General features: G+C 38.2%; 1 protein-coding gene across 1 annotated transcript; it reads left to right on the plus strand.

Annotated features, from left to right (window-relative positions):
• Positions 1–1,908: 1,908 nt before the first annotated feature.
• LOC132110518 (mitogen-activated protein kinase kinase kinase 9-like) lies at positions 1,909–13,251 on the plus strand. Its single transcript, XM_059517203.1, has 11 exons — positions 1,909–2,595; positions 4,368–4,781; positions 6,106–6,286; positions 7,501–7,649; positions 8,403–8,578; positions 9,313–9,553; positions 9,845–9,967; positions 10,071–10,194; positions 10,277–10,389; positions 11,038–11,766; positions 13,038–13,251. The coding sequence occupies exons 1-11, from the start codon at positions 2,217–2,219 to the stop codon at positions 13,076–13,078; spliced, it is 2,670 nt and encodes an 889-aa protein (XP_059373186.1). The 5' UTR covers positions 1,909–2,216; the 3' UTR covers positions 13,079–13,251.
• Positions 13,252–14,987: the final 1,736 nt, after the last annotated feature.

The raw sequence follows: 14,987 nt of genomic DNA on the forward strand, positions 1-14,987 counted from the left end.
CAGGAATACATTTTGAATAATGCATATATTGAATAATTTCAATATATAACTGCTTAATGCATTTTTGACCAAACAGATGCAGCCTTGCGCTGTATTTTTTATGCAATCACATTTTTAGCTTAGCAACATGATAACAAAACTCCTTTGAATCATTTATGAGTCGAGACTCCCAAGGAGCACAATTTACATGATTTGCTGCAAATGTAAAGTGTTCCAAATCAGTCACTTTTGATGTTCCCTGTGTAGGCAGTAGACAACAAGGCAGCTCAAAAGGTTTTGGAACACAGCCACTCACACACCTCATAAGCTGTTCTGTGCACCAGTATTAGGCATGATAAAAAAAAAAATGTAAATGACGAGAAATATAATTAACACAGTATTCAGCTTGAATGCTCTGCTACTTTCAGCGAACTGCTTGTATTCTGCCAGCATGTGTTGTTAATTGTGTTTGGTGTGAGTCAGTGGGCAGCTAAAGTAGATCACAGCAGATCTTCACCACATTTGTGCACATGTGTGCATGTGTATTTTTGAGATGGTTGGTGGTAAAATAGCAGTCTTATAAACCTTCTTTGCCAGTTTGGCTGACTTGGCTTATGGTCACGCTCAGAGTTCGGCTTAAACTTAGTGTGTTTAGGACTCTGTATCAGCCTGGATCAGATCACATACACACCTATGCACTCACACATGCACACTTGAGTTAACTAAACATTACTGAGGGTTATTATGAATATTGGGGTGGGCCTTCATGTAGGATGGTTGAGCATGAAAATCAGCTGCAACTACCAGCTTTGAACTTTTTCTACTGCCAGCTTACACTTCCAGCTGTTTAGATGCAGGTGAACTGGTTTACAAGAGATTTCAGATGATGTCACTTATAACCGTAAAGTCACACAAGTCTTATAAATGTATCAGGGGTCTGAGTCTCTCTCTCTCACACACAAACACACTCCTCTTCAGCCTGGTGATGAAGCAGATGGTGGTTATATTCATCTATTGTTGTTTTCTTTCTTTTTGTTTTGTTTTTTACTCTTCTCTCACCAAAAAAAAAAAAGAAAACATGTTTTATTTTCAGGGAATTATGCATGAAATTTACCTTAATTTATGTCCGCTGATTTATTTTGAATTATTTTGGTCGACAGAAAAATAAAAAATAAAATGTATTTGAAAAATTTGATATCAGTTTGGATTCATTTTATCTGGTCTAAGTATTTCCATCAGATTGTGCCACTTGATCACCGACAGTTACAAATGTATCTCATTTGATAATAAAATCATATTCTTGCTATATAAGTAGGGTAACAGTTGCGGTAACTGAATATATAATTAAGTACATTTTAACCACACACTTTAGCTTTCTTAGCAAAAACTGTTTTTTTTCCCCATAAGTCATGGGTGGGGAAAGTTGTCTCGCGTGTTATAATACCATAAACACTGATATTAAAACACATTTCTTAAATACGATGTTTGTGTGATAAAGTTTTTTTTTTTTTTTTTTTTTTTTTTGCATGGATTACTTTTGTTGCTGGATTTTTTTTCCCACAATTATTTTCCTGATTGGGGCATGTTGTTTAAAGTCGTATAAAGTATGTCTGTACCTACAAAAAAGCTATTCACTGGTGTAAATGTGTGACAACTAACCCCAGTCTAGTTTTATAAACTGATCTCCTTGTCCCTTTCAAAGAAAATGTGCTAAAACAAGCTACTAACGGTATTTTGGACTATTTGTTGTGTCAGAAATGTATTGATCTTTCTTCTCGACTCAACCTTTTTCTAGTGCGGCGGCGCGCTGTCCAGCCCCGTGGTGCTGAAATTATTATCCCGCATTTGCTGTGATAGAGATTTAGTGGGCGGGTCTAATAAAGAGGAGAGACGATTGATGCACCACTGCGTCAATCAAAGCGCAGCAATCAGGAATTCGTTAACACACTGGAATCATGTGCTGGGACTGGGAGGGGTTGAATGCTTGCTCAGGAGCGGTTGAGGGGTGCGGGCATTGTTGTAGCCAATTACAGCAAAATGTGGCTTATGTTCGGGACCGAAAGATCATCTAATGAGCCGAGGCGGTTCCTTATGAAGCGTGCAGCAGGTCTGGAGCTCGTTGAGGCGAGAGGTTTCTCGGATTAATTGCTACTAATGCTGCGGCTTTGCGCCTGGTCTTGAGTTCTGCGACAGGTGAGGAGCTGAACCGGGGCGGGTCGCCCTTATGGATCGGCAGCATGGATGCTTTCAGTTTCCCCATTAACAGCAGCGGCGACCCGGACAGCAAAGACGGCGATGAAGCCGCTGAGCCCTGGCCGGGAGCTTGTCTCCTCGGGGTTGGCCCTGAGGCGGTGGCGACCCCGTCCGGAGCCGGATACTGGACCGCTGTGTTCGATTACGAAGCTACCGCCGAGGATGAGCTCAGCCTACGGAAGGGGGATCGGGTAGAGGTGCTGTCCAAGGACTCGCTGGTGTCCGGGGATGAGGGGTGGTGGACAGGTGTGATCGGGGACCGGGTCGGTATTTTCCCTAGTAACTTCGTGAGTAACGGCATCTCGGAGAAGATTCGGGACACGCCGGAGGACTATGGCGATTATTCGGTGCCTCGGTTACACTGTAAGTAACCTTATATCTGTGTAGGCCTACTACATAAACATATAATAGCCTACATTTACCTTCGTAGTATGTTTTATGTATTGGGTTTAGTTGTTGTGCCCCACACTAATCAGTAACCACATTAACACAGCTTGTGCTGCACATATTCTCCCTCTAACGTTACTGAGGGGGGAAAATCCCTAAACCAATCTAAGATAGTTTACTGATCTTCCATCATGTCTAAATTGGAGCTCTGGTCTCCCAACCTGACTAGTTAAGAAGTCCCAAAAAACCCTCTAAATTAAGTCAACTGACTAGGTTAGGAGACTAAGACCAAACAAGCTTAGACATGGTAACAGGTTTCAGGCTGTCCCAAAATGGTCTTTAGCTGGTTTATCAGCACTTGTTTTCTAAAAACCAGCTGATATCTAGTCAGAGATTGTCTAGCAGCTAACAGCTGTCATGTTCCAAAAGACTGCTACAATCTTAAAGGAATAGTTCACCTAAAAATATTTTTTGGTGATCATTTACTGACCCATATTTACTCCAAACCTGAATGACTTACTTTTATTTAGTTGCAACACAAAAGAAGATATTTTGAAAACAGGATTGGGCCCCATTGACTTCACTGTATGGACAAAAAAAACCTGAGACATTTTTCAAAATATTTTTCATTTTGGGTGAATGTTCCCTTCATATGGATTTTCCAGCAGCCTCCTCACATTAAGATTTGCTCCCATTCAGATTCAAGTCAGGCACTGATTTTTATTGATGGGTCTCATTCCAATTCATTCCAGCATTATTCAGTGCAGTGCACATCTCGATTCGTATGCCACACCAGACTCCGTAAAACATTTTATTGGTGGCAAGGTTTTTCCTCATACTTTAGGTCATATAGTGTGTTTGTTGATAAGGGGTCTTCCTTTAATTATTTTTATGCAAATTTAATGTGTGTTTGTGTTGTGCTCTGTGCTTGAGATTTAGAAGCATATCTGCTATGTTTTGCATCTTTCATGCTCTCTGTTATCATCTTAGTGCCCTTGTGTTATCAGTCACATGTCATGTGTTGTTGATGATAGTCTGCTTTTCCTAAATGGTTGCTGGCCTACTTTTTATCATGTGGTTCTTGCCAGCTGCAATATTAATAAAAGACACAGTGGCCCAGACACACCTTATTCCCAATGGCTGAGAGGAGACGATCGCATGCATATCTTTGTTTTCTGCTTTCCATTTTCTCCCATGTCAGCCATCATTTTTAAAGCACATATCCCACCATGTGAAGCTTTATGCCAGTTTATTTCTTCCTGGATCTAACAGGCATTTTAGCTGTTTTTCATATGAATGGCACACAAATCATAATAAGTTCCTGTTTGTTTTCATGTTTAGACCCTTTATAATTCAACCTCTCAAATAAACATGCTTACCCACAGTAATCTTATTAATAATAACAATAACCATTATCAATAATAACTGAGCTTCAATAATAAATGAGCACTAAATCAGCATATTAGAATGATTCCTGAAAGATCATGTGACACTGAAGACTAGAGTAATGATGATGAAAATTCAGCTTTCAGTAATGTAATAAATTAAATTGTATAATATTTAATATAGAAAACAGTTATTGGAAGTTGTAATGATATTTCACAATATTACTGTTTTTACAATACCGTTTTTCAAAGAAATTCAGCTTTGATGTGCATTAAATTTTTCAACTGATAGTGTAATTATTTAAAGTAAACAGGACACATCTGTAGCAGTGTTTTTAACCTATATTCTCTCTTTCTCTTCAGTTCTTCAGATAGATTTCAGTGAGCTGACGCTGGAGGAAATGATTGGGGTTGGAGGTTTTGGAAAAGTGTACCGTGCCATTTGGAAAGGGAAGGAGGTGGCAGTGAAAGCAGCTCGACGGGACCCCGATGAGGATGTATCGCAGACATTGGAGAGCGTCTGTCAGGAGGCCAAGCTCTTTGCCATGCTGAGACACCCCAACATCATGGGCATTCTGGGAGTGTGTCTGCAGGAGCCCAACCTCTGCCTAGTGATGGAATATGCACGTGGTGGGCCGCTCAACCGGGCCCTGGCTGGGAAACGGATCCCTCCACACATAGTGGTGGACTGGGCGGTACAGATCGCACATGCCATGCTGTACCTGCACTGCCAGGCCATTGTACCCGTCATCCACAGAGACCTCAAGTCCAGCAACAGTAAGATATTATTAGACCCTATGCCAGGCATTTTGAAAAGTTTTAATGCCAAGTGCCCAAAATTATTATAATCTCCTTTCTAGGGCCCCTCTCCCTAAAATATAATGGCAGCCACATAATTTCAAGTAGAAAGATACATTTGTACATATTATAAAGAGAATAAATGTTGTATCTAAAATAAAATAATAGGATAATATTATTTATATTTTGATATATTTTATGTAAAGAAAGCAGAGTATTTATTTTGTACTAAGTTGATAGAGTATCTTTTTTCTACCAAATATATTTCCGTTTTTTTTCTACCCACTATTAGAATAATGTAAGATGTATAAACCTTTAAAACTATTTGTTTTCAAATTTAGTATACTAGGACTGTCACTGGAATGAAATACGTTTTCAATAAGTGTTTAAAAAGGAAAATGAAAATGAATGAAACAGAAATAATCTCAAAATTATTATTATTAGTATTTTGTTAACATTTAATTCTGAGATATTCAGATAATTAATATCAAAAGTTAACATGGTAACTTTGACAACTTTAAAAATAATAATAATTTTGCGAAACCTTTTTTTTTTTTTGTTCTCAGATTTCCCCCAACACCCCTTTGTGGCCCCAGATTTGAAAACCCATGGAACATGGAGCAGTTTTATTGTCTGCTTTTTTCATGTGTATGTGGTTGTTTGTGTATTGTAAAGTATTCATGGAAGGAGTGTGTTTTTGTAGCTGGAGGGCTTGGCTGGTGTATTGGCTCTCTGAGTGTGTAAGTGGTTTGTAATCATGTGTTTGGCAGTTGACTTGTCTGATTGGATCCTGTAAACCCAAAGCATATTACAGAGGATTTGCACTCACCTTCACTCCCTACCACTTGATTGGCCTCTCGAAGCATGTCTTGGGCTCTCATAGGCCATTTAGTTATGTTTAGGATAGGACCTTGCTGACAATTGGATGCTGTAGTTCAAAGATAAGTCTATAAGCTTTTCATTGGCTGAGTTATGAAAAAACAAAGTCAGTTAATTTCTAATGACCCAAACTTAGACAAAAACACACATAATGTCACAGCCAAGTTGTGATGTACATAAAGAAGCATTTGAACTGTAAATCTACTCAACCAACCATCACTGGATTTAATTCATTACCTTTTTCATTCATGTAATACAATGTTCTAATGAGGTTTAGAGTTGCTGAAGTTGTTACAGTGACGGCTTTGACCAATTCAGCACCACTCTGGTGGACAGCTCTTATACAAAGCTGGCTGTCATTTAAATGCCAAACCTCTGTTTCATGTATTTCATCATCATTATTGACATTAACTCCGTCCCACAGTTCTGATTCTGGAGCATGTGGAGAATGATGATCTGAGCAACAAGACTCTGAAGGTGACAGATTTCGGTTTGGCTCGGGAGTGGCATCGGACCACCAAGATGAGCGCGGCGGGGACGTATGCCTGGATGGCCCCTGAGGTCATACGCTCCTCGACCTTCTCCAAGGGCAGTGATGTTTGGAGGTGGGTGCAAGGAATGTGTATGTGTGTGTGTTTGTGACCTAGCTACACTAAAGGCAAGTTATTCCACATGGCAGCCATCTTGGCTTCAGCATCTCATACTGTCCCTGTGTAAAAAAACCCCACACAATTAATTTGAGAATATTCTCCAGAAATGTCGTAAAACAGGTTAAAATAAACTTCAAAAACATATATTGTTTATGAAATGTCCATATAATGAAATTAGATTAGTTTTTGATTAGTCTGTAGTTTCTGTCATTTGCTATAAATACTATGGAAAAAAATATATATGTATATATATATTACAATTACATACATACAATTACAATTTGTATGTGTATGTATACACACACATACAAACACACACACAGTTTACCTTAAAATTACCTTATTATATTTATTATATGAATATATATATAATGGGAGCAAATCATACAGTTGTTGCACGACTTGTATAGCCAAAGTACAGTTTTATTTATCAAACTATAGGTCTCAGATAGCAGTGACCAATAAAGGTTTTGGTTACCATGGTAACAAACAAATGGTGTCATTAGCCCAGTTTTTGGTGCTGTGCTGTGCTGTGCTTAGCTATTAGTGTCTGAATTTTGCTTCTCATCACAAGTTCTGATTACAGAGTACAGAAGGGGAGTGATGGATAGTAAAGAGATATAAATAGAAAGCTTCTTGATACGCGTCAAAGCACTGTGGTTCTTAACTTCTTTAGATACTTTGTTCTCTACCTGCATTAACAAGGTGTGATGGGTTTGTTGTGTCTGTGTGGCTGCAGAAACAGCTGGTTGTACTCCATTTGATTTACTGTTACTGTAACTTGAAATCTACAGTAATATATATATATATAATTTGTAGTGTTTTTTAGTGTTCATTTATAGCCAAACTGTACCAAACCTTTTTTTTTCACCAAACAGTTTGGTCAGGAATCTTTCAGACTGTCTACAAGGCAATTTTTTTTTGCCCAGTTTGCCACTGAAGCACATATTTTACATTTTGAAAGAATATGACACTACAAAGACACACTTTGAAATGTTAATACAAAGTTTTCTGTTTACTTGGGAACACAATACCTGTCATCCATTTTATAGTGTTGCATTTTTATAGGATTCTGCTAGTCATTGCACAAAAAATGTTGGTGACAGCTTGTTACATTAGTAGGTTTGTTTAAACTTCGAACTCTTTGTATGTCTGTCTCTTTCTCTCAGTTATGGTGTTTTGCTGTGGGAGCTGCTGACAGGAGAGGTGCCATTTCGTGGCATTGATGGTCTGGCGGTAGCTTATGGTGTGGCCATGAACAAACTGTCCCTGCCGATCCCCTCCACATGTCCTGAGCCATTTGCCCGGCTGATGGAAGGCACGAAAATCTCATATACAACAGTTCTACTGTAACGTATTAACTTAAGAACTGTATGTAACTAAATTAAAATACTGTCATCATTTACTCACCCTCCAAAGGTGACAAATCAGCATAACAAGTATCAAAAACCGGCAGCTATGCTTGCCAGAAATTCACCATAAAAAGTACTGTGACATCATTTGTAGTATTGGGACGCCTTAATATTTTACAACTTTAAATAAATAAATAGAACAAAATAAAATACTACGGTATATGAAATATATATACAGTTTATTTAAAAAACTTTTTAATAATGAAGTAATACTAAATAGAAGTAATTTAGCTCTTAAGGTTAACATAAAAATAATGTGTTAATGTTTCTGGTATAACAGTATGCCTGTATATTTTACAATTTATGTTATGTAACATACTGTTAACATTCCTATACTTGAAGCACCAGTATCTGTTTTTTCTTTTTACCATAAAATCTACTGATAACCTCCATAATAATACAGGTTGTAAAATAGAAAGCAATGTGATAAATCAGAGCATTCTCCATTTTGTGTTATGGGGGGGGGGGGGGGGGGGGCTCATATAGTAAATAATGACAGAATTTTCATTTTTGTTCGAACTTTCTTTTTAATTGAATGAGTTTGAAGACAATATATAGAAGGCTCATTGTCCCACTCACACCCCATCTCTGAGTGCTCAGCTGGCGTTCTTTTCAGCTGACCGTCAGTCTGAGGTGTTTGTTTTTCTCACCTGCTGTAGACTGCTGGAATGTGGACCCTCATGCAAGACCCCTCTTCACCAGTATTCTAGACCAGCTGATGGCTATCGAGGAGTCGGGCTTCTTTGAAATGCCGGCAGAATCCTTCCAATCCCTTCAGGATGACTGGAAGCTGGAGGTTCAGGAGATGTTCAGCCAGCTCAGAGCCAAAGAGAAGGTTTACATGTTCTCAAAAGCTGTCTAAATAAGGACATACCATTGACTTTTTTATATATATATATATAAAGCTATAAAAATACATTGTACTACTGAATAATTCAAACACTTTGCCTCAAAGCCTCAAAGAAAACCTTTTGTAATTTTAAAATAAAAAAGCATATACTAATCAAAAGTTTGCGATTGAAAAGGTTTGCTTTTTATTTGATCACAAACACAGTAAAAGCACAAATGTTGGGAAATATTGTTACAGTTTAAACAAATAGTTTCTGTTTTCTTATATTTTAAAATGTAATTTATTCCTGTGCTGCTTAATATTTTTGTAGAAACCGTGATAAATTAAGATTCTTTGATATTTAGAAAGCATTTATTTGAGATTGAAATCTGTTGTAACATTGTGTTTTATGTCACATATTTGATAAAGTTAATGCATGGAAGTATTAATTTCTTTCAAAACAATTCTTAAATCACTTACACTTACTAAGTAAAAGTAGCAAAAGAACTTTAATTTCATCTTGAAATATATTAATCAGAAAAAGTATCAGGACACCGCAGTCAAAAGATTTTGTAAACATTTTATTTGCAGTGTAATCTCTGTTCAATTTACTGTTGTGGTGGTAATGCTCGTTAAACTCCTTAATGGATGTGTGCCAAAAGAATTTACCAGATTATACACACTACATAGAGCACAATGATGAGTAGGCTGGATCTCACAACTTCTCTGTCTTGCTGTAGGAGTTGAGATCCTGGGAGGAAGAACTGAGTCATGCAGCTGTACAGCAGAAGTACCAGGAAGAGGCTTTAAGGCAGCGGGAAAAGGAACTGGCAGAGAGAGAAATTCACATTCTGGAGCGAGAGCTCAATGTCATCATTCACCAGCTGTACCAAGAGAAACCCCAAGTTCAAAACCGTCATGGAAAGTTCAGGTGCAGTCGACTCAAACTTCGTGACGGGAACCGCATCAGCCTGCCCTCTGGTTAATATTTCATAGTATTAAATAAAGAATTCATACAAATAGCAGTACTCATGTGAAGCACACCAGATTCAACTCACATTTGATTTCATTAGATTCACATTTGGTAAAATAGCAAAATTTTTGACTATTTTATTGATACTCTTTGCTCTTAAATAAATTACAGTCATTGAAGCATATTTCTCACACTTTGTCTGTTATCTTGAAGTTTTTCACAGTGGATTGTGGAATTACCTGAATGCAAGTTTAAGTAATGTGAATGTTTGTTTATATAATGGTATGTATATGTTTCAGATTTCCAGCATAAGATTACAGTCCAAGCTTCTCCTTCTTTGGACAGGAGGTGGAGTCTCTTGTGCAGTAACTCCACCCCTCCAAACAGCCCCTCTGTTTTGCCACGCCTCCGAGCAATCCAGTGTAAGTGTGTTCATGGATCTGATTGATTTTGTGTATATAATTGTGAATATTTGCGTCTGTATATGGCCAGATTCCTAATATAGAACATCCTTCATGCTGACAGTGACCCCTGGGGTTGGAGGTCAAGCCTGGGGCCGTAATGCTGCATTCCAGTATGATGAAGAGGAGGAGAGGAAGACTTTACGTAAGAAAGGCAGAACGCAAAGGGAACACAGCGCTGATGAGAGGTGTGCATTTATGTGTGTTTCTAAACAAAGCATAAACCTTTATCAAATGTTTATACAATCACAGCATGTATTCCTAACTCAGTCTGAGGACTCCTAAAGAGGACAGTCGGCAACGTTCCTGCAGTGCTCCAAACCTGCGACGTTCCCCCAGACACAGTCCTGCTGTTCCTGGCGTGTGCAGCCTGGCAGAGACTGGTAACAATCACATTACACTTGATTTTTGGATTCGGAATGTTTTCTTTTTAGAATCTCCATTTGGAATTTTTGCCTATACTACCTCCTAGTTGCAGTCACAATAATACTGATGCACTGGACTTCACATAGAGAGAGAACTGACTGTCGACATGAAATAGAAATTCAACGTCACTTTTCTAAATGCATCTTATTGATCTCCTTGTGAAAGAACCATCCATAAATAATTTCCTCTTTCAGTAATTCAAATTCAAATTCCAATTCTGCAACCTGTGGATTGTGGACAAATTCAAATTTTTGCCCAACTCTGTGTCACAAGGCCATGCACTCCTAAGTGGATACTTTCAATCACATAACATTGATAATTTGTGACGCTGACATTATGTTGGCATCATTGCATCATGCTGATGCATATGTTTTCATTACTTTGACATTTCTGTCATCTCATTAATAATAGATCAGTTTAAGCTCATCTAACTACGGTAGGCTGAAATGTCACAGAAATGTCACATATTTTTTACATTATAATATTTACAACAAAGGGAAAAAAAACATAAATCAAAAAATCATGTACAGTAACTGACAAGATGTGAGTTATAGTGGTTATGGTGCAACTTTGTGAAATCTTTCTCTCCCCACTCGTCTCTGTAGAAAATGAGGACTGCTGCTTCCAATCAGAGTCAGCTGACTCCCCTGGACAATCATACCTCTGCATCCCGTTCCACAGGGATGGATCCACTGTGGACAGTTACGGCATGGAGTGTGGCATAACTGGAATGGCTCCTGATGTTTCCCCCAGTTATACATGGCGGAGCCCCAGTGGATGCCGTAGATCAGAACTGGTGTTGCTGAGCTGTGGGGCGGCTCTGGCTGCTGTCAGTTTAGGTCAAAATCTATTGGACCTGGTGCGTGTGGAAGAGAGTGTACGTCCGCGGTGGGAAGGGCTGTTTCACCGTACCGGGGGGCAAAGTCATGGCGCCAGCCCACCCACGCGCAAACTGTTCAAACGGGAAAGCCCCCGTCGCCCTCCCCCTCTCCCCACATCCCTCACACTCCTGTCTCATTCATCTGTGTCTGACTGTAACTCAACCCGTTCTCTCCTGCGCTCTGACAGTGAAGAGCTGCTTGTGCTACATCCACCTATGCCCCTTGCTCCGCTCCCTGGACAGACACCACCTCCACTGAACCCACTGGTCAACACCCATCTGGAGAGCTTTAAACACCACCCTCGGCAGTCTCTGACACCTACACACTTGCCCTCTGTGCCCATTGCCGCCTGCAGGCTTCATCGTACACCTTCAGATGGCGCGATAAAGATGGGGTGCCCGCCTCTCCCTAACAACCACAATTCCACCCCTACCACACCCTCCAAAACAACAGGTGAGAAATTAATGCAAACCTCTGGGTCAATGACAGGATGCTTATGTTTTTGCCCGGATATTAATAAAAGAAATAGGCGTGGTACTGTTCTGATATAATAAAGAATAAGTCTCAATAGAAGAATGCCATTCTTAAAAAGAAACTCTTATTAGGTAGTTTGGCATAATCTTTAATTAATATTTATTCAGAAAAAAAGCAACTTTCTTGTTTATTCATATTAAAATATTCCAAAATTAATATTTGTAAAATAATAATTGTTAACTTTTTTGTTTCAAATAGTTGTCAAAGTCATGCGGCAACCAACATGCCAAACATACAGAAAAAAAATATATAAAAAATATATTTTAGGACTTTGACTGTTTCAAAATCACAAGTCTTTTAAAATTAGATTCATTAATTGTCATATTAATTCATATATTATAAACAAATAAAAATATAATATATGAATATAATTCGGTGTAAATAATTTTATTTATAAATAATTATATATTATATAGTATATTAAATATATAAATAATATGTATAATAACTTATAAACTATTAAATATTGGTTTATATATATATTTGAATTTCATTGATAATTAAAATACAGATTTTTATGGTGTAAATAGGTAAAATAGGTAAAAATTATACTTTTTATTTCACATGTAAACTGCATTGTGTAATTAAATTGAAACATTTCTTAAAAATGGTATAAAAGTTTTGTAAAACCATGTAAAAACCAACATGACTACAAAGAGTACATTTAGATATAATTTGTCTTAACTTGCGTTTTAAATTAGATATTCCCTTCCTTTTAAAGGGGACATCAGATGACAGTTTTCCACAAGTTGGTATGATTCTTTAGCATCTTCATGAAATGTCTGCAACATACTTTTTTTTTTAAATTCCTAAATGATCGTGTAAAAACATCAACATTTTAACCTCGTCAAAAACAACTCTTGTTCCCAGCATCCCGTTTCGGTGCATGTCTCTTTAAATGATAATTAGCTACTTCTCACCCCACCCCTCTCTTCCATGGAAGAGGAATGGCATTTGCAAATAATCATTAAAAATATAAAGTGTGAGACTTACTTCTTCTGGAGGTGCAGCTAGATCATTCACGAATAGTGTGTACTGATCCATCCTCGAGCATTAACATTAAAAACAAAACTAATTCATTACATCCTCAGTGGATCTGATGTCAGGAGAAAGTGAAGACTCTTTTGTTCACACTTACATTCAACTACAAAACACCTGCATTGCTTACGAGACATTTGTTGTCACTTCAGCTGCTCAAGCAAGGAGAAAATGGCGGACAGCGTACAACTGACTGATGGGCAGAAATATACAAATACAGGACAGACCGTTAGCGTTCCTGGGTGGGGCCTGAGCAGTATGATGGTATGATGGATGACTTGATAATTGAGATTGTATAAGTTTTTGGGGGATTAAAAAAAGAGAAGTGAATGGATTTGTGTCATTGTAGGGTGGTTGTGTACATACACTGATAAGACACATTTGTATTCAAACAACATGTAAAAGTAAATTTTGCATCCGATGCCCCCTTTAAATGAACACAACAACCCCTTAATTAACACAACAAGTGGTCTGAATTCCTTTTACATAAATTGATTCAGTTCATAGCTATAATTTGTTTTCATTTTGTGCCTTCTATAATGCTTTTTGTGTAGTGACTCCGTGGAACTTAAGTGAGGACCCCCGACTTCCTGATCCAAATCTCATCTTCCCACCTACGCCATGTTAGCGCTTCCAACCTGAGCGTCCCAAGATTCTGGACTTCCTGGGTAGGCCCCGCCCTTGTCCACGAGCTCGCTGTGGATCCCAGTGGGGTGAATCTCCCACCCACACGTCCAGCACTGAAACGCAATCAACTGTGAAGTTTAGAGGAGGTGTGGCTGTCCTGCCTACACCAATAGAACCACCAACCCCCTGTTCCCCTTGGGACCAACTGGATAAAGGACAATACAGGGATGGAACACGGCCTCTCTCATCAGATCCTCAGAAACTCAGATCCATCAGAAACTCACCTTGCAGAGTGCGATCAGGGTTTTGCTCCTGATTTCACCCCTCTCTCATAATTTAATCCTACTTGGTATCAGATGTAGCATTTAGACTATCAAGTCAATACAAGGGGGAATTCTGGATACCCTGGAGAACAAAACCCTGCTTAAACCACACTAAGAATGTTTGTTTACCTTTAGCAAACTTTAGATTTAAGATGGACTTAGCTGGTTTAAGACAGTCTCCAAGCCTGGTCAAGCTAGCTGGGTGGACAACTGGTCGCCCAAGTGCCCAAAACCCCTCTTAAACCATCCAACAGACCAACTTTATTGGACTAGAAGACCATCTAAGTCCAGCAAACCAACTTGGCCTGGTTTGAAATGTTTTTTTTTCTTTTTTTTCCAGAAGCGTATATAACTATACACTATGTTAAAAACTGATCTTAGTGATATGGATTAATTACCCTGCATAAACCAAAGGTGCTTGGTTTTGCATAATCCAGATGCTGTTCTGGTCTAAACATTTTCACAACGTTTTCATAAGCTCTTCTTGAGTAATCTTAATCGAATCTCCGCCATGCATATTAAGCTATCATATAAAAATACAGTCCAGATGTTTCTTTAATTGCCGGACTGATTTCTGAGTGCTTTAGAAAAAAAGTACAGGGTCTGCAGCTGAGATATTGAAAGACATTTATCAGGACATTTTTTTTATTTGCAAAAAAAAAAATATTTTTTTATTCATACTGAGAGTGTATTATCTCAGCTGTCCTGCTGCACTTATTGACTTCCTCTCTGTATGTACTGTACACAGGTCTGCATGTTTATAGTAGATTTAGCTCTCTGAACACGGCACTGAATTAGCTGGGGAATATTGGACAGTTTATTTCTGGTACTCTTTGCAGTTTTCAGGTTTTATTTGTCATACATTAATCAGATTGTACACCTTTAGAAGTGCTTTTTCCAGTCTCATGAATGTATAGTTCTGTCATACTTCTCATATTTAGACCATTCGAGATCACACATTTTTTTTTGTGGTTTTCACTGTAGCATGAAACACATAGTCTTTCACAAATAATATTCTTGTTTAGTGACCTCTTCACTATCCAAACCACCAGAATTAAACATGGGGAAACATTTTTAAGAGAAAGGTTAGAATGTATTGGCTCTAAATTTGCAGCTATACAATAATCAGGTACATTATTGCAGTCTTTCGGT

The sequence above is a fragment of the Carassius carassius genome, chromosome 30 (assembly GCF_963082965.1).
Source record: "Carassius carassius chromosome 30, fCarCar2.1, whole genome shotgun sequence".
Lineage (NCBI taxonomy): Eukaryota > Metazoa > Chordata > Actinopteri > Cypriniformes > Cyprinidae > Carassius > Carassius carassius.